This window comes from Clinocottus analis, unplaced genomic scaffold (genome assembly GCF_023055335.1).
Source record: "Clinocottus analis isolate CAN_PGR_092001 unplaced genomic scaffold, fCliAna1.0.p SCAF_12, whole genome shotgun sequence".
In the NCBI taxonomy this organism is placed as follows: domain Eukaryota; kingdom Metazoa; phylum Chordata; class Actinopteri; order Perciformes; family Cottidae; genus Clinocottus; species Clinocottus analis.
This window is the reverse complement of record NW_027175843.1, coordinates 9,375,440-9,398,222: the sequence shown is the minus strand read 5'-3', so window position 1 is coordinate 9,398,222 and position 22,783 is coordinate 9,375,440. Positions and strand designations below refer to the sequence as shown.

General features: G+C 38.7%; 1 protein-coding gene across 3 annotated transcripts; it reads right to left on the bottom strand.

The window, feature by feature from the left end:
- Positions 1-14,408: 14,408 nt before the first annotated feature.
- LOC137783003 (protein starmaker-like) lies at positions 14,409-22,717 on the bottom strand. 3 transcript variants are annotated; one of them, XM_068572737.1, is made up of 9 exons: positions 22,463-22,717; positions 21,084-21,374; positions 19,974-20,237; positions 19,444-19,548; positions 19,138-19,191; positions 18,235-18,411; positions 17,663-17,701; positions 16,898-17,065; positions 14,409-16,454 (listed from the first exon to the last, which is right to left on the bottom strand). In XM_068572737.1, exons 1-9 carry the CDS (start codon positions 22,512-22,514, stop codon positions 15,745-15,747), a joined length of 1,860 nt encoding a protein of 619 aa, XP_068428838.1. In that variant the 5' UTR covers positions 22,515-22,717; the 3' UTR covers positions 14,409-15,744. The 3 variants fall into 3 exon arrangements, with proteins under 3 accessions (XP_068428838.1, XP_068428839.1, XP_068428840.1); XM_068572738.1 differs by having other exon boundaries at positions 14,409-16,448; XM_068572739.1 differs by lacking the exon at positions 22,463-22,717 and adding an exon at positions 20,465-20,534 and having other exon boundaries at positions 21,084-21,142.
- Positions 22,718-22,783: the final 66 nt, after the last annotated feature.

Sequence of the window (22,783 nt, the reverse complement as noted above, 5' to 3'; positions counted from 1 at the left end):
CGATAAGATAAGATAAACCTTTATTAATTCCTCTGTGGGGAAATTACAGGATTACAGTATGAATGTTCTGAATGTTGCAGATAGCTCCTTTAGATTTTAAACTTTATTCTAGCTTTCAAATACAACCTTTGGAAGACAAAGATCATTAAAGGTGAATGAGGTGATGAGCTGCCAACAAACCAAGAATGCAGCTCTTTCTAAGGAAGCTCCTCCTGACCTGAGTAAGAAGGATGCTTCATTAGTGTTACAGAATATTAACACAATGCCAGGTAAGAAATCTTCGATCCCTTGAGTATTTTAATTGCCGGGTCTCTGTTTGACTGTCGGCTTACAGCTGTGTAAAAATCCACCACAGCCTTGCAAGACACTGATTAGAAAAATAGCCTGTTGGAAATAAATGAACCCACTTATTATAGGCCAACAAACACAGACACAATTTGAGCTGGAGTAAGTGCAGCCATCTTTGGGAAAACAAATGACCATGATTTGTCTGAAAAACAGTGTTTTCAGCACGAAATATCTTCTTTCTTTCCATAAACACATTCTCAATTGAGTATTTAATTAAACAAATGCAAGGGTTTGTTTGAGGAGTACCAGGACAAGGCCTAATAATAAAAGCTCTGTTATTGAGCCAGAGAGTCAAACAGCATGCTGCTAAACACACAGCTCACATTTCACTTCTTTTTTTTTTTTAAACATTGTGTGTCATTTTTCTACATGTATTAATTTATGAGGTTTGTGAAGCCATTCGTCACTGATGTTGATGCCAACGGATACTTGGCCTTAGGAAACAAAGATCCTTAAGTGGAATCAGATATTTTATTTGTATTTCTTGCTAATTGTATTGATTTGTTCTCTTCATTTTGATTGAGTTTTAAGTTACTGCGAAGAACATTTAACTGATTATGAAACAGTCTGAAAGTATTACTGATGACTCTTTATGACCTTCATGAGATAACGAGACCATCACGGAGAAGATTGGCGCTTTGTATTATTATTATACAGGGGCGAATTCCACCCAAAAATTAAGTGAAATCTTCCATGTTCAACAAAAACTCCTTGAGTTCAGGCTCCAGCAGGTCCTCCAGCAGCTACACAGATCCAGCTTCGCTGTAGTCGCAAAGTCTGGCGGGAGTGTGGAGAGCTCAGCACGTGGCAGAGTTTTCGATTCGCCTTGCTGCTCCGCCTGTTCTCGCTGGGAGCCAACACAGACACCATATTGCTGGAGAACCCGGCTGTAAAGTTTGGTCGGCTGGCGGTAAGGGAGGTATGGGAGTACCAGAAGCAGGACCGACTGGAGCAGACTGCCCAACACCTGCTGCAGGGAAATGAGAGCTTTTCTAAACACTAACGTTTTTGTAAACAGGGACCATCAAAAACAACACAAAATTAAAGCTCCTTGTAGTAACTTTATAGATGAAAAATTTATTAGTGATACATTGATAAATATGGTGTGCAACATATTCATATCTGTGTCAAGTAGTTTTTTATAAGACAAGAAAACTCAACAAAACCTGTCAGTTTATTCTCAGCAGTGTCTTTGAAGTGAGAGACAAAGTGGAATGAAGCATAATATCCCCAGGGTCCCATTTAGTATTTGGAAAAAATAAACATTTACCAAGTCCAATCTTGTGTGACTGAGTCTGTGTGTGTAGATCTGGGAGAGAGCCAGTAGTATTTCTACACTATAATTAAAATGATAGGTATTCAGGAAATCAGTTGCTTTTTGACGAGTTGATGATTTCATTATTCAGTCTTCTTGAATCCAGAGAGACTGTAGAGACTCTGCTGCAGTATAGTGAGAAATGTAGACACACATGTTCAAGTAAGCAGTGGGCTACTTTAAATAAATATCATAATTTGATGTGTTTCATATCCATTTTTTAAACCGTAATTTACTATAAGTTCAATGTTATGAAAGAAAATTAAGAAATAACGTTCTCATATTCCAAACAGTAGTTGTTATAGTCCCTCAAACTTAATTTGGAAATCTGAAAATATTGTACAAGATTCAATTAATAGCTATTATTTTGAAACGTTCAATCCCATCATATGGTCACCAGCAGCAGAAGGAGTTTGCCCAGTTGTCAAGCAATTGCAGCTGTTGCAATATTAATTATTCATTCATTTTATTCTCAGGTTTATATGCAGTTATCTAAATAAATCATTGAGTAGGAAGTATTAAGACAATTATATTTGATCACTTAATGAAGATCCAAAAGGAAGAAGATGAAGTTGGACATGTTGAGATTTAAGACCTGAATCATCAAAGCTTGTCGTTGCCTTTTAAATGATAGACTTTCTTCTTGGCATTTATTCAGAGGGTGCTATCCAAGAAAGGAAAATAAAAGAAATTCTTATGACTGAGCACATTTTTTTTTCATCCTTTTCCAAAGCCGATATTCCAACCACTCACATCCCTGTGAAATATCCTGATTTATTACATCTTCAAGTTTCAGGACAAATTGGTCTCCTCAAATATGCATCAACATGGCTATTAGATGAAAATGCATTCCTGATGTTGCAACATGAGAGAATGCGGGCATGGTCGTGTCACTGTGGATTAAAGGAAATGCCATGTTTTATGACCTGCAATACTGTTACTAACTTAGGGACACTTGATACAGTGCAATTAATTACAGGGAGACACAAACACCAAAACCCACAGTGCTGCTTCCCTCTGCCCAGTTGCGGTGCCTGAGCTCAAGGTGACAGAGACACATGACCCACAGGGTTAAGCATCTCTTCTAACAAGAGGAACAAAAGCATTGTGAAGCGGAACAGACCGTCGTGCCAAAACACTCATAAAGAGGCATGAACTGGCAAGTCCTCGATCTCCACATCTTGAGAAATAATCACTCCCTTCTGGATGTGTTTATGAGGGCAGAGGGGCCTGTGCTATGACGCCTGTACAATATACAGAGGAAGAGACATACATTGCAGCTGATCTGAACCTTGGACTCTCGCGATGAGGCATACTTGACGTGACACTGCGCTTTCGTCATTCCTAAACAACAGACATGTATTCTGTTGTGAATCACGGAGAGCGAGTCGTTTTGAACAGAGCCGAATGCAACATGAATTCATTGAGGAAGATGGCATATCTCTCTGCGACCACAATGAAAAAACAACCTTGCATTGTTTCACTTTATATACGGCTTTCTAATCATAGGTGTCCTCCACATGTGCTTCAGATCAAATCATAAAAGTCAGGCGCATGTTAACTTTTGCAAGGAAATCCTTTATCCTAGTGCAAGCTTACATAAGGTTTGCCGTAAAAAAAAAATATTTGTCCCCTGGCACTGAGCTATTGTTAAGTGCAAAGAAAGGAGAGTTGAGTCCAGCGCCTCTGTGACTACAGCAACGTCCAGTGAAAGGCTCTTTCTGGTTCAAATGACTGGAGCCAAGGTCGGGGCCAAGGAGTCTGGACATCACGCAGCATGCAATCACCTCTCAAAGCCCCACTGCACATATGTTTTTGTGAGAGACCAGGGGCGGGTTTAGAAACTCTTTAAGGGATGGGACGTAATAGGGCCCAGTTTTTAAGAAGGGGTCACATTTGTCAAATGAGGTAAAATATGTTAAAATTCAAATCTAAGTCCTGGGTTTTTGGCATGATAAACTGTATTGATAGTTACATTATTGTTTTGCATCTCTTTGTAGTCTTTTGCCTCTCTATAGTCATTTTACATGTGTAATTAATGTATTTGTTTTTGCTTTTGATTAGCGTCTTATCTTGCTTCTTTGCTGTTTTCCTAACAAAAAATGCAAACAGTCAATTAGTACAGAGGTTCTGGTCCCGAGGCCATGGGCCTGTACTCAGTGGAGCCGTTTAGTAATCCATCCATGATACTATAATGATCATCCTCTGAATCTGATATGGGGACACAATGTTACACAATAATTTTAAAAGCATGACAAGAAAAACACAGAAAAATACTTTAGTAAGGTATGAGTCATGTGAACAGTAGACTGTTTCACAAGTTAGCACAGGATTAGGATTGGGTGGATTTATGCCCCAGTGGAGGTTCAAATCCAGGGATATGTATATTGTGTCCACCCTATTTAAAGCAGCCTTCTCTCTCTCTCGCTGATGGATATGGTGCGAGCACACAACATGCAGAGGATTTGCTATTCCCTTTCATGATTGCTGGGGCATTGTTTCAGTCTGAGCTTTGCAAGTCTCCAAGGACATCTGGGGGAAGCCAGGCATGTGTTTGTTTGTCAGGAGCCCATTTATAATATATCCATATTTCAAAACAAAAGCAAACCATCAAAGTGTTTATCTTAATCATTACATCTTACTCAGTAAAGCATTTGTGAATTATGTTAAAATGAGGCAGTGAGCTTCAAAACAGGAAAGAACAAAAGAAACTTTAGGATTAAGTGATACGATACAGTTGACGATGAATTAGCATCCATTTAGTGGTTAGTTGGTTCACGTCACAACAAATATGCTAAGTTTGTCTGAACCCACACAGTTTGTAGAAATGTTTAAAACAATTATAAGCAACTGTACATGCTATAATTTATTTTTGTTTCAGTCTAATTTGCATTTAGAGGAGGACAATTCCTCTGAGAATCCTCTCAGAAGAGTTGCATCAACCTTGTTCTTTGGTTGACGAATCAAGCTTTATGTGTCTCTGTGTGCTTGTTAAAACAAACACAAAGGAGAATGTCAAGGAAAGGAACACGTGGATATACCATTCCCTTTGGAACGGCCCAGACTTTAAGAGAGAAATCTGCTCCGCTCGTTTCTTCTTGAATGGTTTTTGCTATCGATATATATTTTATAAAATAGAAAAAATGTTCACTAACAAACCGTTCCATTGACATGAAATGTCATAAAAGTTTCCTGGAACGCAACTCGGAAGTGAAATAAAAGTGTTTATTTTTCCTGGTTCCGAGTCTCTGCTTTTGTTCCTAGAGTTATTGACTTTGTTACCTTTGAAGATTAGGATTTTGATATATTTCCTAAGTTGATCTTAGAATGTTCTATCAAAAGACTTTGACAAATAGACCTTCCTCTTCAGCCGATGTTACACATCAACAACAGATTAAGTACTGAAGAGTAACCGAGGCAGGAGGCCACAGCACGTACTGTAATGAAATCCAGGTTATGACCTATTTTTTGTTTAGATTCACCTTCGTTTGCATGTCATGTCTACAGCAGTTTATGTGCTGGCATTTACAAGGCCTGTGATGAATGTAAATAGCTGTTGCAGGCTTTACCCTCTCACATAAAGGGTGCTGGGTAGAGCATAATGTCAGACTGTTCACTGTCGGCACCAACCACAGAGCATCCTGACGGGTCCGTGTTGCAGACCTGGTGACAAGATGTCCGGATATCGAGCTCCAGCCGCCTTGTAGCACAGGACTACTTCCTCTAATTAGTTTCTTCATTCATCAGTCAGACCCTTCGCCACATGCCGTTGATACACAGTGATCCTGAAACTAAGAGCTTCCCTTTGATATGGAAGCAACACAATTCATCACTTTCTTCACTTCCCATCACATCAGGTAGCTTAACATAGACAAATAATGTTGAATATAACGATTTCCCATGTGAAGGTGCTCCATTGAGTTACTTCTGATTTGACTCTAATCTGAATCTAAAGGTGTGATCACAAACAGGCCGAAAATTGCACACGCATATCTCTGGAACTCATTTCTCTCAGCGTCTGGACCTCGCTGCGAGGTGTGGATGGGAAACGAGAGACATCGTTGTGGTGGCTACAGCTGAGAGGAGATCTATGACTCTGCCAACTGTCCTCTCTACATCCCTCCTCGGATGAGAGCTTTAACCTTGAGGTCAAGCCGGCGCAGAACATATGCAAGTAATTTGTATAGAATAAATTACAGGATGATCTTATGACGGTCAGTGCAGTAGCTCCGGGCTTTGTTGTTGGCTCAGAGGACGCGCCTCTGTGGGCCAAGTTATAGTGGTCACTGTGGAAACTATGGAGCTTTTTGAATATTCAAGTTTAGCTGAGTTATAACTTTACTAAGTGGGGTTGAAGCTCCAAAATAAAACAGGTGGAACCATACACACTTGTTTTTTCCTTTCCTGTTAATAAATATTTAGTCCAACTACCTGCCTCGAGGTGCTGTCCCCTATAACTGAACCAAGTGATCACAGCTAACGTAAGCTTGTTAGTATATATGACATATTCATTTATGCATAAAGAAAAAGAGAGAGAGAGAGAGAGAGAGAGAGAGAGAGAGAGAGAGAGAGAGAGAGAGAGAGAGAGAGAGAGAGAGAGAGAGAGAGAGAGAGATCCTTATAGATATATGAACCAAAGATCCTTTACTACAAATGGTAAAATTGGGGCGTGAAGATATTCGCACAGTTAAGCACAACTTCAAATTCACACACCATCGCATGTGAAGGGAGGGAACTTCTTAAGAAATGTGAATCATGCAAATAATGGGTCATAAACCTTTGTGTCTGTAGCTGATTTTTTTCTTTTTTTAATGTTTGATGATTCATTATATTGGAGAGCTAAGATAGTGGACGCAAACAGCTTTATGAATGTTGTTTTTTCACCCAATGATTCCACAGAGATATCTCCTGGAAAGATAAACCTCAGCACCAGATTAATCATTCCTGTCACTCTGGCAGATCATCTGGCCAGTGCAGGTAAAGATTATGGATCTGCTCATTTCCTTTATATGAGCCAAAGAGCAGATGGATTGCACATTAAAAGTCTTCAGACACGCAAATGGCCATTTATAAAAGCTACAAATGTGGATTGGAGGTGACATCATTTCAGGAAGAGAACAATTTAGAATTGCGTGATTTTTGAAAGGTCTCTGAAACCAAAAACGCAGTTGGAGAGATGGCTTCGAGCAGTGGTTCTCAAACTGTGGGGCTTTATTAATCCTACAGTGGGGTAAATAATTATCTGCAATTATCTGCATTTTACCCATCCTTACTAATTAAAGAGCTTTGTGCTGCTTTGAAGCACTCAGGCTTCAGTGTCTTGCTCAAGGACACTTCAACATGAAACTATGGGGAGAAAACAGGGATCCAACCGGCTTTCTTGGTAATCTTTTTTGCCAAATATGAGTTATTTTGTGCACATACTTTACTTGCATTGTTTAAACAAAGTGATTGTGTTATTAGTTTTTGTCAGATCGAGCAATCTGGTTAACTTGAAAGGGATTTTAATTTTCTTTAATCTATTAAAAAAGCACGGATGGAAGAGTCCCAAAAAGTTGGACCATTTTGCTCCAATGATGTTGGGGCAGTGGGGCCCGAACATTTTTCTTCCTCCAAAGTGGAACGTGACAGAAAACATTTGAGGACCACTGGCTTAGAGTGAAATATAACCATCTTGAGTTTGTGTGATGACTTCTGTATATGGATGCATCACATTTCAAATGAAATAAGGGTCTATGCACTAAAAAAATGCATGCAGCTAAATGTTAAGATGTGCACACCAAAGAAGGATCAACACATTACACATTGGGGAATTCAATTAGGTGCCAACGGATGCACATGTGTGTATGGATTCATGTTCAGCCCGCATGTTGGATATTGGCATCCTTGTAATCCTTACCAGGACTTATTCTGGCTTGGATATCGTGACAAAAGCATTCCCTGGTGCTTTATAGAAAATATTAACTACCTTGGTCATACAGTACATTTACATTAGCCGGATGAGATAGAAACATTTTATCAGACATCTGTTCAACTCAGCTAATCTCAGACAGTTGTAACTGAATTGCACTTCCAAATGAAGCCGTGAACTGTTGCTAACACTGCACAGTGACTTGTGGTGGACTGTCATCCAAGAATATTACATAAAACCGAATCATTCTTATAAAGCTCTGCTGTCCCCACGGCTTTGAGCTGGGGCTTCAGAGCTTATAAAGGGGATACAAGACTCCTTTAAGAGACTTTGTGGCCTCTGGGTTAAGGTAACAGTTAATTGTTTTGCTTGTGTCCTGAAGATATTCACACTGAGCTCATAAATCAAGCATGTGACTTATGCATCAAGCCACATCCCCTTGTTCTCCTCTTGCAGCATGGAACCTGTAATTTATGACTGGACAGTGGCCTGCAGAGGTGTTGGATTCAATGAAATACAGGGGAGAACATCTGGAAAGCCTATTAGCTCCAATTCCCCGCTTGGGCCAGTTTGATAGTGATGGCTGATGCAAGCATGGAATTGACATGCTGGGGCACACCGAGGGACACTGTGTCTTTCTCATCGAACAGACATGTGTGAACCGAGGTTGTTCATATTTTAAGTAGATCAATATTAATGGTCCTACTTAAAGCACCAGGTGAGCTAACAAGAGCCTTAAATGAGCCTCTTCCATGTGTCCCTAATGTCTCCCAGATGTAGAGAACTTCAGTCCTGTTGGCGTCCTCGGTTGGAAGCAAAAGAAACTCCTAATCTGAAAAATGAAAAGGCCTTGATAGGATAAAGCATCCATTCCAAAGCTGCGTGACACAGCCAGTGTTACACAAGTCCTTCTAGTCAAGGATAATTGGCTAAAAAAGAGCATCGGCGGGGAGTGTCTGAACAAGGTACCCCTGCCTCCATTCATCTTAGCCCCGTAATAAGAGCATGGGGAGGTGTGTTGAAATACAACCCCGTCACTATTCATCTTCACCCCCTTGATGCAACAATGACTAGCATGCAGTCTGCTTTTCATTTAAGGGAATTACCTTTGGGAGGCCAGCAGACGTCTCCCAGTTGCTCTGTGTGTGTTCCTCTCATCCCTGCAGAGCTGTCTCATTAACACAGAACCCAGCAGGCTTGATTTTAGCATAGCCCCATCTCTGTCCTGTCGAAGTCTGCAGCCGGCTTCATGGAAGCTGAAAATAATGACTCACACATAACCAAGTACCTGTACACAGTCCCCAGGACGCTGCAGCGTAGGCCTCCAGCCTCTCTAACGACTTGACTGCAATTTTAAGGCCACTGCAGACTAAGAGTGAGAGAACAGGCCACGGTTATGTTTCGTGTTGAAGTAGAAGAAGTAAGAAGAAGTAGCACTGGCTTAGTCTAATTTATAACTTTCATGAGAGTTTTTGATAAAGCTGGTGCAGCTTACCTAATGAGGTTTCTGGCATGGTACATGAGTTTATATTTCCAGTACCAAGCATGACCTGCATTTTTATATAAAACAATTTATTTCAGTTTTGAGTGGAGCTATTACTCTTACTCTGTAAGATTACTCTGTATAACACGTTGTTCAGCCATTGAAAAGATCTAATCATTTAAATGTCAGTAGGGTGGCTACTTCCTCTAGAACACTTATGAGTTCAGGCGTCATCCTACCAGGGTGTGGCTCATATCATTTACATTTCATTAAAGCCCGCTGTGAGACATCATTGATTCCTCAGTAAACTAGGAGTTTCCATGATGCAAGCTTATGGGTGGGGGGAGCGGTAGACATGTCACCCATCAGGAGCTGTCAGGAGCTGTCAGAGGACAGGATCCAGACCCTTGGCTAGGAGAGGCCAGGCCAGCTGTCACCTCTCCGACACTGGCTGAGACCATCCATCTGGCTGAGAGAGGCCCACCATGGGTGGAGAGGAACTCGCCAGATCCCCGACTACATGCACATGACGGCAGGAATTTGCACACACAAGCAGACATTTTTCATTTGCACATTGACACGTGAACAAATGTTTATGCACATACAATGACATACTTGCACTTCTCTGTGCATGTATGCACGTATAAACTCATACAATGCTGTATGCCAGGGCAATTTTTGGTAATCACCAGCCCAATCTGCGGTGCCGTCTACATGAATCATTCCCCTACAGACAGATCCGGGAAACAGAAGTGACACGCTGCCATCGAGCTGAACAGACACAAATAAAGAATTATAACATTTGGCTGTAACACTCATGTACACTAACTCTCTGTCTCAGAATGAGCTTTAACAGCATGAGGTTTTTTCTCTCCATACATATGAATCATTATGGAGTGCATAAAAAGTCCTCTGCTGGCTGTAACGTTTGAACCAGTGACAAGCTTTATTTACTCCAAAATTACACATGCCACGGTAATAGATCTATTCCTCCTTGTTTGGTTTCTTTGGAATTTTTACTGCCGTGCTACTCATGTGAAGTAAAACAACAACATCACCGCACATTGGTCGAGCGTCAAACACATCCACACTGGTGATGTTTAAGTAAGAGGGGTCATTGGAGTTGCCAGACATATGGAGAACATTTGGACAGATCCAGACTCCGCATCGACCACAACAGAGCCAACCAGAGTGTTTTACATTTTCTTTTGGTAACATCTCATTTTCATATAAATGTTGAATAGCTACAATTATCCCCAAAATTCTGGGTGTATTTTGCACAAAAACACATTAAACTCAATTATTTATTTGAAATTTTCAATATTTTTTAAAATTGAATTGTTCAAAAATCTGTTAGAGTAAACCAAGGCCCAGTTTAAATGTGGGTTACCTCCATGTCAAACATTTAGTTTGACTGAGACCACCAATTATTATTTTAATAATACAAACAATGCCCCTTACTGTCACTGAATATACTAATGAAGGCTCTATGAAGGCAACAATAGCCAGAAATAAACTATTAGATTTGCCCTATCCCAATATTTCCTCCAATTACAAACAGAGGTTGGTAGCCTACTTAATAAAAGAGTCAAGTAAAGGTGTTAAGTTTCAAAAAGAGGGAATTTCTGTACACTTGTATGCAGTACGTTATCCTGGTAAATTCAAGTGATGAGAAGCAACCATGAGAAATGTCATTGAAAGACTCAGGAAGGCAAAGACAGACAGAGGAGGAGAGCAGGCGACTGAGATCAATGATAATGTATCTGATGACATAGCTGAGCGAGCTGTTCCCCTCTGGTGGTCTCACCATCGACCAGCTCCGAGTGCAAGAGAGTGAATTTTGTTTGGATTGGCTTTAATCTTCACATCAGACAATGCAGGCGGTATATACTGCAAGTCTTTTCCATTTTGCCATGAGAGAATTATGTCAGGTTCTGCAAGTGCACGCAGATACGTCAGCGTGGCACGTTGACAGGCAGCTTGTTCAAATAAAGAACTGACAAAGCTCTAAACTGAGCGACTCGACTAGTGAGAAAAGAAGTCACAGAAACACATGCACATGACACCAAAACCAAAACAAAGTGATTCCCTCTGCTGGCTCTTAGAGACTGTCTGTCCATGGTGCTGAAAGGATATATTTCAATTTGTTGAAAGGGTTAATGCATACAAAGTTAACAACAAATAGTTACAGAGTAGTAAAAATGTGAACAAATGGAAAATGTAGTGACTCTTCTGCTCATACAAACTCAAGAGCATTCAACAACTTGAACATATCTTTGCTTTACATGGTGCTGGTTGTTTTAAACAAGAGTGTGAAACCAGAGTTCAATTTCAAATTGATAAATAACAGCAGAACACAGTTTACAGCCATGCCAGCAGCTTTGTGAGGCTGGAGCTACAGCTACAGCCTCACAAAGCTGCTTTGAGCTTTGAGCTAAATGTCAATATTGGCATGCTAATGCTTCCAATGACAATGCTAACATACTTTGCAGGTGTAATGTTTCCCATGTTCACCATCTTAGCTTAGCAGCATGTTACTATGCTAACATTTGCTCATTAGTATTAAACACATGATGAGTCTGGTGGGAATGTGGTTAGTTTTGTATAGTGAGTAGTGCTGCACCAATTGTTGGAGCAATCCATCCAACAGTTGTACAAATATGTCACCAAATCCTTTTAGTGTCATTATCCTGGTGAATAATAGTCAGGAGATCATCAATGTAATTCGGATTCTTGGTCTATAGGACCAAAAATGAGAACCAAACAATTGACTTTGACGTCCTTACATTACTGCATTACTGTATACTCCAATCAAAATAAAGTGTTCTAATGCTGTTTCATGTTTAGCCATGTGCCTAAACTGTTTAGATAAATGCTCAAATTAGACCAGGTTCTGTGTCCTTACCACAAATATGAAAGCTGTCTCCAAAGCAAAAGCCCAAGAGAAACCATAATGAAAACAAGCAAATATTGCAAGAACTTTCCGGGCCATACAGAAGAAAAATATTTACTTATTGGTCTAACAATTGATGTTTCAGAGGAAAATTATTGCCAAGATGTTGTGTGATAGAGAAAGTTTGTCGGCACAAAGATGTTACCAATACTCCAAATCCAGCCACGGCACCAGAAGATGCCTGAGACTCTGTAATTAGTTATAAGCTGTCATGGCCACCGCGACGCACACCTTCATTCAGCCTGGAGGTTAAATAACCATGTGTTTATATTCTGGTCTCCAGATATGAACATGGTAGCAATGTGTTTGATAGAGCCTGTGTTGTTCAAACACAACCAAACAGTAATATCATCCTTCAATTAAGTTCCATATGAGTGGAGTAGCAACAAAATTAAAGATGTATTAATCTCAGCAATGACCTGATTTGATTTCCCACTGCAGAGCAAGGACTCTGTTAATAAGACCACGATGGAGCTGAGGTTTAATTGTAGTTATTAGAGTTATTTCTGACGACTGACATCATTTGTGGTTCTGAGAAGACAGTCAAACAACATGCAATATTTTACCATACACCTATTTTATCTGTCCCATTTGTATCATTTATATATGTATATAAGTATTAATAAGTGCTTCCACTGTGTTGCATGATCCCATGGGTATAATAATATTCTGCCTTGGGCACACTCGAGCATAGAGGTTGAGTTTGAACCAAATATAAAGTCATAAACATCATCACCCAAGAGGGAAACTTTGTTTAAAGTAGTAAAATAATAACAATGATAAACAATGCTCCACCGCTTCTCATAAAAGCAGAGTCCAATGACAAATCAGGCCTTAATAGAGGTTTTTTATAGAGATAGGAAAGGAATATTATTTCATTATGATGTCCCAGCCACGTTTAACAATTTATCCACATAATTATGGTTGGTGCCCAGGTTACACTGTCGCAGTAAAGTATGGCCAAGAAAGAGCCAAGAACTTTTATAGAGCAGATATTAATTGATTTGTCGTGACCTGCCCAGACCTGGCCTCCCTGGGCTCAGCTTCCTTAGTGGAGCAGTGCCAAGGTCTGTCCTAACTCTGCATAAAAATAAATGAGAAGCTATGGGGCTAGTCTCAAAAGCCAGAGGATATTGTTCGATTTCACGTCAGCCCTCCAGGAGGCAATTTAAACAACCCAGCTTGCTAATCAACCAGGCAGTTCTGGATGGTGGCCCATTCCTCCTTTTTATCTTCTTTTCTATTGCAACAAGACCAAAAGAAAGGACCTAAACAATCTGAAGGAAACAGTGTAATTGGGCATGTATCTGAAGGGATTTTACACAGTGTAATGTAACTACATGATATGGAAAATGAAACACACACTCTTACTTAAAAATGTCCAGTCTGGCATGCATGGCCTGGCACCCCAGTCCTGTTTTCTTCAACAAAATAATAAAGTTGAAAAAATAAGTTAAAATAAAAACAAGTTGCCGATAAAACCGTTGCTCCGTTGCAATTAAGACTCTGAGCCGGGATGGGAGACTTCCGGCTGACATCAACATATCAGAATGTCTCAGTGGAACCACATTGTGACCCGCGTAGGAGGAGGCAGAGCCTCGATCCCCACAAATAATCCAATACTCTAATATCCCCTCGGTATTCCTTGTGACCACAGAAATATGATAGTGTTCATCCTCTGCTCATGCCCTGAACCCACAGGTCAGGTGGTAGCAGATCACAGACTTCTATGTGACTCAGGGGTTAAACTAATCATGCATGACTTTCTCACATGGCCCAACCAGTGCCTGAAGAAATGTACACCAGCTTGTCATCCAGCAGTGGGTGAACCTGCTTTTCAAGCATTTCCATCATAGTCGGTTTGACTAATGGTTTACTGTGGCAGCTTTTCACTAAATTCAACTAGAATTATGCAGACCTCCAAAGTCCCACACACTACATTTATTCAGCTCCTCATAAACACCCTGCCCTCCGTGAACTCAAAGCAATATCACATATCAGTACCCTTTAGACTTTAAAGAAATGTTCTGCAATCAATTCCTGTCAGGCCACATTTAACCATCACATTTTTCGACTGTGTATTTGTTAAGCTTGCCTCTACAGCTGAGATTTTACTTCAACTCGCTCAGTGTTAAGAGGGTTATACAAAATAAAAAAATATAATTGGTTATCAGTTCATGACTAGAAGAGCAAATTAACACTGCCCCCTACTGATATAAACACAGTATTACAAATATCTGCTGATGCACCTTGAGTATTTTTGGTATATTGGTTATAGTTGCTGTGCAAAACTATCAAACACATCAGTTTGTATATTTTATTTCATCATTGCAGCAATCATTCCACAATATTTCTTTTAAGAAACTGAAAATCAACTTTGTACACTAGTATTGCCTTTATAAATTAGAGACATTTCCAAAACATCAACAGTGCAGCAAACAATGCATCAAAAAAGATTTTAAAAAAATACAAATGCAATGTATCTGTGGTGTCTTGAACAGAAATCACATATCTTTTATGAACAATCAACAAAAACAAATATACTCAGAGTGTAGACATTTTTCAAATATTATCCCAGCAATGACTTAGCAAAGACAAACTGGTCTCAGTACAAATAAAGGAGTGCACACAACATTTGTAAATACACTGAAGAACAAACTTTTCATGATGGTCCCTCATTTTAGATTTTAAGATTTAGTGGGTTCTTTGTATATTGTCACACAGCATCACACATATTCATCAGTCCTTTACAAACCCAGAGGGATTATTTGATGCGTGTGATGATTGAGTTCTCTAAATACACCTTCAATGAAGCATTTTGTTTCTTAAAGGAAAGAAAAGAACATAAATGTTATAATCTGTCACAACTAATTTTACAATTATTCTATTTTGGGGAGTTTTGTCTGCTCTAATGTGAGGGTCCTGGGACAGAGGATGTTGTATGCTGAACAAATTATAATTTTGGGCTGCACAAATAAATGTAAGTGAAATATGAATTAAAAAAAAGTCTTCCATATGATAATGGAACAATATGACAGATTAGTGTTCTTAAACTGATTCAAGTTAAACACATACATTCTTATTTTTAGTAGCTTAATTCCTTAGAAAACCCCTTATACGTACCACCATTAGTCAGTAATTCATAGTATCATTTAAAAACAATCAATGAATATCTTTTTTTTTTACATATTGCAGCTGTTATTCAAACACATAACATGAATAATATCAAAACAAGCTAAGATGATAAAAGTAATAGAAATCTTAAGAAAACGGTAGAAACTATCCTTTTTCTGTGAGAGTTTAACTTCTGGTTCTCTTTACTTCCTCCAAGCTTTAGAGTCATTTCAGGTGAATGCCACTCTGTGAGACATTGCATTGTGTACAAGATGTTATCTCTGTTGTGTTTTAGTCACTGACGCATTTCGAATGTTTGTTTTACTGGTTTCAGGGACACCATCTGTGTCTTAATAACAGAGATAGATGAACCTCCCATCTGCTTTCAACCTCCAAACTGTCGCCTTTTCACAATATAATTATCTGCTACTTATGTCCACCACTCCATGATGTTACAACAGTTCATATTTATCAGCATTCTGCAAGAAACTTCTCTATACTTTTGACTTTGAATTTACGTCTTCATACTGAACTCTTTGCCTGCTGTGTTGTATTTACAGCTTCACTTTCCCTATCTGCCTCCTTTTTAAATGACCTTGTTCGCCAAGTTGCATGAAGGCTTACACAACAACTTCATCTTTCTTTTGTCCTGCTTCATCCCCACTGCAGCTCTCATAGCCCTGCTTTTCTCCTTGAAAGCCACGCTGGACCTCATTTTCATCTTCAACAGTTTTGCCCTGACCATCAGACTGCCCCTCCGTCTCATCTGAGTCGGTGAGATCTTCTTCTTCATCTGGTGGTGCATGTGCAAAGTCTGGGGACTCTGGACAGGTATCGGTGTTCCTGTTGTCTGGTTTTGTTGGTGTGGGGCTGTGAGGATGCTGGGAGGTGGCTGAATACAGATCTGATTCTTCATGGTCATTGACATTGTCAATTTTACTTTTATCTTCATTCTCAGAAACAGGTTCGACAGTTTCCTGCTTGTTGTCTTTGCTTGTGTTTGTTTCTTCTTGTGGCAAGTTAAAGTCATGTGATAATGTCTTTGAACCTCTCTGTTCAGGAGCGGTGGACAACTTCTCGTCCTCGCTAAAGTCGTCTGATTCTTTTCTGTCTCCTCCTGATAAGTCAGATTCTCTGACATGTTTCATGGCAGATTCTCCAGTGACCTGATCTGAGTTAGCGACGTCCTCGTCTTCACCAGTGGTGTATTTAGGCGCCATGTTTGGAGAGCTTTCGGTCAAAGGGGAATGTGTCTGGGCAGCAGAAGAAGTTTCAGCCTCGGCAGGAGCAGACTGAGCCTCCTCAACCTCATCTGCTTTGCTCTCTGGCTCTGAAACAGACAGTAAAAAGCATAAAAAGAGCACCGGATTGCTAAGAATTTGCAAAAAGATTAAATTGTTCAGTCTTCTGGTTTGCAATCAATCAGTCTTACTACATGGGTGTTTAAAAATATAAGAGATAAACAAACATTTCCCAAGTAAACCACAGATGTATTTAAAATATGCAGTAAAGTGAATCAAATGTAACCCCTCCTGTTCTTCACTTTTTAGTCAAAATCAAGAAATGCCTTGGTCCTTCTTAAAGGGTGATCATAGGTCGAGGTCAATCTTTCCTATATGAGCAAGGAAATATAGATCCAACATACTGTGCTGTACTGTTAGAACAATGGTTTCTACTGGTCTAAAAGTGTTTTTCTTTTCTGCTTTCTTCATTTGAGTGTTTATCCCAATGACTATTCTGAATCCAGCTCAGATATAGATATAGTTTCCAAACCTGGATGTTCAGGAGTGAAGGGGACTTTTGGATCAGACCGCATGTCCTCACTGAAGTGGTCCGCCACGCGAGAAGGTTCTGGTTCATTATCTTTCTCAGAGTCTGAGGGGTCGCTCTGTGGGACTTCTTCCTCTGAAGACTCTCTATGCTGGCCTGCAGCCGCATCACCTTGGTTGTTATAAGCAACATTATTCACATACAGAAGGAAAGGGAACACAAAATGCAGTTTTCTTATGCTCGTCTGTGTCATTTTGTAAACAAAATATGGAAATTGAAGTAAAAGAATGCTTTAAGAGAGTAAAGGACACAGAAGCAGTCAAAGCAAACCAAACCAGTAAAGAGAAATGTGTGATGGTAATAATGAGATTGATTAATGAATGAGTTGTTAAAAAAATAATAATAATAACAGTGATGCTAATAATCAATGGTACTCAAAGTCACTTATACAACAAAAATGTAATGACTTGCTGCTTTTCTATTTATTTTTCAAACAAAACAAGCTACAATATTTAAAGATAATTCTTTTTTTACATATTATGAATTAAATGATGATTTATCAATAAATGAAAAGAGAAAATAACAAACAGATTGAATGCAAATTAATATAACAATGTGTTGTTTGTTAACTAACAAAAGTTACCTCTCTCCCAAGCCAGTACAAGTTTTTGAACATGCTCTGGAAGGAGTGAACAGCACACACAATACTTTGTAGAACTCTTTCTACTATGTATAAGTCATGGAAAATAACTTTTGTTTTAGTGTAACCTTGTTTGGACTTCTCATCTTCTTCATTATTTTCATGTTCTGTAAAAAATAGAAGATAGGAATTAAATAGTTAATAATAGTTTCAATCAAATTATAATCTATGACACATTTAATGAAATAATCTCAATATAATCCCTCTATAATACACAAATTACCTACCAAAATAAAAAATACAACCACAATTCATGAATATGTATCTAAAAAGCAAATGAAGAATGTTAAAATAAAAACACAATAAATAGTACGAAAAAAAAAATGTAATACTAATATTGTCATAACTAAATTGTATTATTTTAACAGACATGTTGTTTTGTATTTCCACTTCCTGACAAGGCCTTTTTCTGGCCTTGAGATATTTGGCTGAGGCTTAAGATAAACATTTTGTTTGTTAAATGATAGAGAATATGAAACAATGTCATTTCACCATTATCTGAAAGAGCATCTTGCTCCCCCCGTCAAGTTGTTTCAAACCCAGGTTTTGCTCCAGTTGTAGTATACAAACACATTTCTTAGTAGCCTTTAACAAATTTCCCCTTGGAGATTAATAAAGTATATAGTCATTCATGCATTACCTTTTACAGTTTCATGGTCTGAATCTGTGTCTGGTTCTTTGTTGCTAGCAGGTTCATCAGGCCTCATACTCCTGTTACCTTGGAAGAAACGGCCAAGTGGCTGAGTAGAGGGAAGAGTGGATTCTCTGTGAACAAGAGGCCTTCTTTCAGCCATCTGAGCTTTCTTCATATCTGACCCTGAAACAGATTAAAATACAACATATAATGTAACTCCCGAAAAAAGAGAATAAGATCAAAGAGTTCTTAAGACGATATGACCTTTAAGCTAACCATGAGAGCCATGGACGGCATCAAAATGGACCACAGAGTGCATCTACAACCATCAATATGCATCATAAAGATATCTAATAAAAATAGGTTTAACAGTGGATGCTTTGTGGTTCAGCCATCATCCATACTCCAATTCTCTTTAGTGAAAAGTGGTTTATGAAAGAAGGAACGATTACTTAATCAGTGCTGACTTGGACCCAGGGAATTTAAGACAAGTTGTATTAATATTGGAAGGTAGGACAATAGGTTTCTCATGAACTTCTGCAACAAATCTGTCAAATGTATCGTATGATTGACTATGGTTTTGATGCTGATATGAATCAGATTTATTGTAGTGCTCAGTGATAAAATACAAAACTCAAATTCTAACGCTCATGTTTTAGCTGGAATTTTATATAAAAGGACCGAAAGAAAATATATTGTGTTGTATTGTAAAAATGCAAAATGGTACTGCGATATAAAGTTCCCTTATCTTACTGCCTCCATCTTTTTCTTCTTGACTAGTCAAGATTAATACAATTAATTGTCAGACGTTTGGTACAACAATGTTTTGACAATTTATGAATTGCCTTTGTCCTTAATGAGGAATGAATGCCAACAATCGCTGGTCCAAGAGGTCATACAGTGTCATACCTTCTGTTCTGCCTGGTGCTGACGGATTTTCCAAATCATGTTTTGCAAAACATGCTGGAATAAAGCGCATGAGCACAGAAAAAGAAGACAGAAATGGTATGATTTAGTTCAATAAAACAGCTGCTTGTGTTAAATAGTACTGCATCAAAATAGTCTTCATACATCTAAAACATATTAAGTTAACATATTAAATATCAGTGTATATATGTATACCATACTGTATATCACCTACGTTGCTGAAAAATAAAATCATAATTATTTTAGAATTAATTTCTCTGGTTAAGGTGTAATTATTTTAATCTTTACCTTTTTGGTGTAGTTTGCACCACATTGTGGCCAGACCCATGAGGAGACCCACGAGGAGAAATGACATGACTAGGCATACGATCAGTATTACAGATGAACTTTCATCTGCACAGAAACACAAAAGTTAAACTTTACATTAAGTACAAAAAACGCATTCAAGTAGTGCGTGAAACTGCATATATTATTCGAGATTTTAACATGAACTCTGCCTTCTCTCTTGAGATTATAACTGAAGGATATATTTATTTTGAAAATCACTTTGAAGCTGTTTTTGAAAAGAGATTTATTATTACATTTCTTTCCTTATAACCAGCATTATTATTGATAACGTTTCATCTTCGTTTGCTACTGGCACGAAATGAAGCTCAGCTGAGTTTGAAAGATCAAAGTCTCTGTTTCAAAGTCAGTGTCATTGTCAATACAGCTTTACAGGTATTGTTTCTTAATGAAACGCATTACGAATGGTGGCCTACTTATATATAGGAATAACCTGTGTTAATTAGTTTCTAAAAGGACATTTGTAAGCTTACCTGGGTAGCAATCCTTTGCAGTAAATGTAGCTTCTTCACTACTCAGATTATTGCTTACATTACAACTGTATACTTTATCATCATGTGTATCCCCCAGAGATATTCGTAACTGTGGGCCAGGCCGCACATCTCCGTGTGTTCTCCACTCGAACTTCATTAAGGACCGAGGTGGTCTGGGCTCTGCAGAGCACACCAGCTCTCCAGATACGTTAGAGCTGCCGCCATCGTTCATCTCACAGGATATGGTGGGTTTGGCCACCGTGTCTAAATGAAAACATTATGAACAAGGAAGTTAATACATAGCAAAATGAAAAAGTATTGTTTATTATTGTATTTCTACTTTGAGTGTGTATTTTCTTTTGTTTTTGCAACATACACCCAATATTTTCTTGAGAGCAAAGTCTATGAGATGATATAAACGGTATCATAAAAAACTGAGCAAATATAAGCACTATAAAATCCATGTTATGGGTGACATATTAAGTACTAACACTGGTTTTGATATCTGGATCTCCTCATGGCATTGCTGGTTATGGGCGAGCAGTCCTGTTTGCGGCACTTCTGCACGAACCAGAAAGCACCAGCATGCAGTCCAAAATGATTCTGACACTGCTACAATGTTACAATACATGACTGATAATTTGCATTTTCAAATTAATAAGGGTATGCATATTGCCCATATACCCTTTCAGGTTGTATTGTTTTACACTCGTGAATCACACGCTTTTCAACAGAAACATCTTGAACCTCTTGAACGTGAAAACATTCCGACAAAAAGATCTAAATTGAAATGATAAAAAAGTATTTGGTAGAGGCATTTATTTTCCCTCTGATTTCACAACCCTGACAAGGCCACCGATGTTTAGTCGTTACTGCCATTGTGTGGTGTTTGCCATGTGAAAAGATACAATATTTCTTACTGGCAGTTGTATGAGCTATTAAATGACAAGTATTTTTGTTTTTGCATTTTTTTTGTGTTTGGTTTCATTTCAAGTCAGTGAAGGGCATGGAGTTGCAATAGCAACGGATGAACTTCTACTTATATAATGCTTTGTTGATCGATGACATACAGTATAACTACATTGTTAAATAAAATAATTGTAAACGTACCTATGACCTCCAATTTATAGAAAGAACGATGCAACGCTTTTTTGATGTCAACTTCCAATTCATAGTCTCCGCTGTCTTCAAATCTGAGGTCAATTATGTCGAGTTCAGCAGAGACCCAGTCAAGAGTGATCCTGTTTTCATAAGGGCTGAAATCCTCTTGCTCATTGCCATTAAACTCCACCACTTTGTTGCCGTTATATTTCCACAGGATTCCATCCGGATGTCCAGCGATGTCTGGCCTCAAGGAGACCTTCCCCCCCTTCAGCGCATATTTTGAAGACTGTCCATCAACTAGACACAGAGAATAGAGACTTCTAGAAACATGCAGCGCAATGTGTAAAAGTACATTTGTAACATTGAAGGGTACAATGACAACTCAACACTTTAGCACGCAGTGTTGTTAGCTCATTAGGTGTACATCTGTACAATCTAATGTAATCCAGTGGAGATAAATTTGCAATAAATCCTATTTGTATTTATTCCAAATGTTTAGTGTTTGTTGGATAGGTGTTGATTTAAGTCTACAGTCATTTTTGAGACTAGTGAGTGTTGGTTGTAAACAGCATTATACAGAGCTCGTTCTGACAAAACAGTATGAAATCAATCAATTGTGGTTGTTATTAAACAACATTGCCAAATATTCCCTTGTTCCAGCCTCTCATTTCTGAGACTTTCTTGGTTTTTCTTTGTGATAGTAAACTAAACAATTTTGGTTTTAGAGGGTAAATGACATCTACTTAGACGTTTCTGGCTGGAGAAAGATCAAGTACATGGACTGGCGGTCAAAAGTCATGTCACATCACCGTATAAACGAAATGAAATAACATGTGAGAATCTGAGCCAACTCCATGTCATCTGAGAAAACTCCATCGTCTAAGAAAGACCATGAAATGCAGTTAAAAGTTAAGCTATTTAGTCACAGCGTTCATGATAATTCAGTCCTATGTAAGAGTACACAAACTACTCTTGCATACAGTTCTCCACAGAAAGGATAATTTTAAATCATAGTGGGATAATTGCAGAGGCGTTATGAGTGTACAGGTCTAAGAACAGGTATAAAGTCAAAGTAAACACCAGCATAAATAGTTATAACACATTATTTATGAAAGAAGTAATTATTGGTATTCCCTTAGTATTTCAAAAATATTGTTGTATTACAACAATACAAAAGAGACTATGAATGAAACAGTGGATTGTTTTAGGTCATCGGGTTTATTTAGTTTATGGCATACCAAGGACACATTGCTACCTGCAGTGAGATATAAACTATTGTTGGCCTTCTTAACGTTCACTGAACTTGTACTGCAGCTGTGTGTTATACTTTTCATGTAGACACAAAAAAAGTGCAAATTTTAGCTACGCCCCACGCACAAACTCACCTAGGTACGAGGTAATAAAGATGAAATAAAACAGGAAATACCGAGCAGCCATTTCAGAATGAGCACACAAAACGCGTTCACTCCGGCGCAGGTGTTGCAGTGATAAAGGTGAAACGGGCAAAACAGGTGAACTGCCTTCCGAATAGTAAATAAGTTCACAGTTTGTTGTGTTTCGTCGAACAAGTTGGGACAGGCTCGACCAAACTCTCGGGAGTATCTGCCCAGATAATCCGAGGAGAGGAACGTGTTTCTCCACTGCAGGTTCGCGCCTCAAGCGAAAGTACTTTGACCAAAGAAGAACAGCAGAGTCCGACTGACTTC

Excerpts from the sequence above, each read along its gene's own strand:
- LOC137783003 (XM_068572737.1), bottom strand. The coding sequence starts at position 22,514 with ATGGCTGCTCGGTATTTCCTGTTTTATTTCATCTTTATTACCTCGTAC. Across the intron at positions 18,412-19,137 it reads AGCACCAGGCAGAACAGAAG|GGTCAGATATGAAGAAAGCT; the intron begins GTATGACACTGT and ends AATCTGTTTCAG. Across the intron at positions 17,066-17,662 it reads AGATGAGAAGTCCAAACAAG|GTGATGCGGCTGCAGGCCAG; the intron begins GTTACACTAAAA and ends ATAACAACCAAG.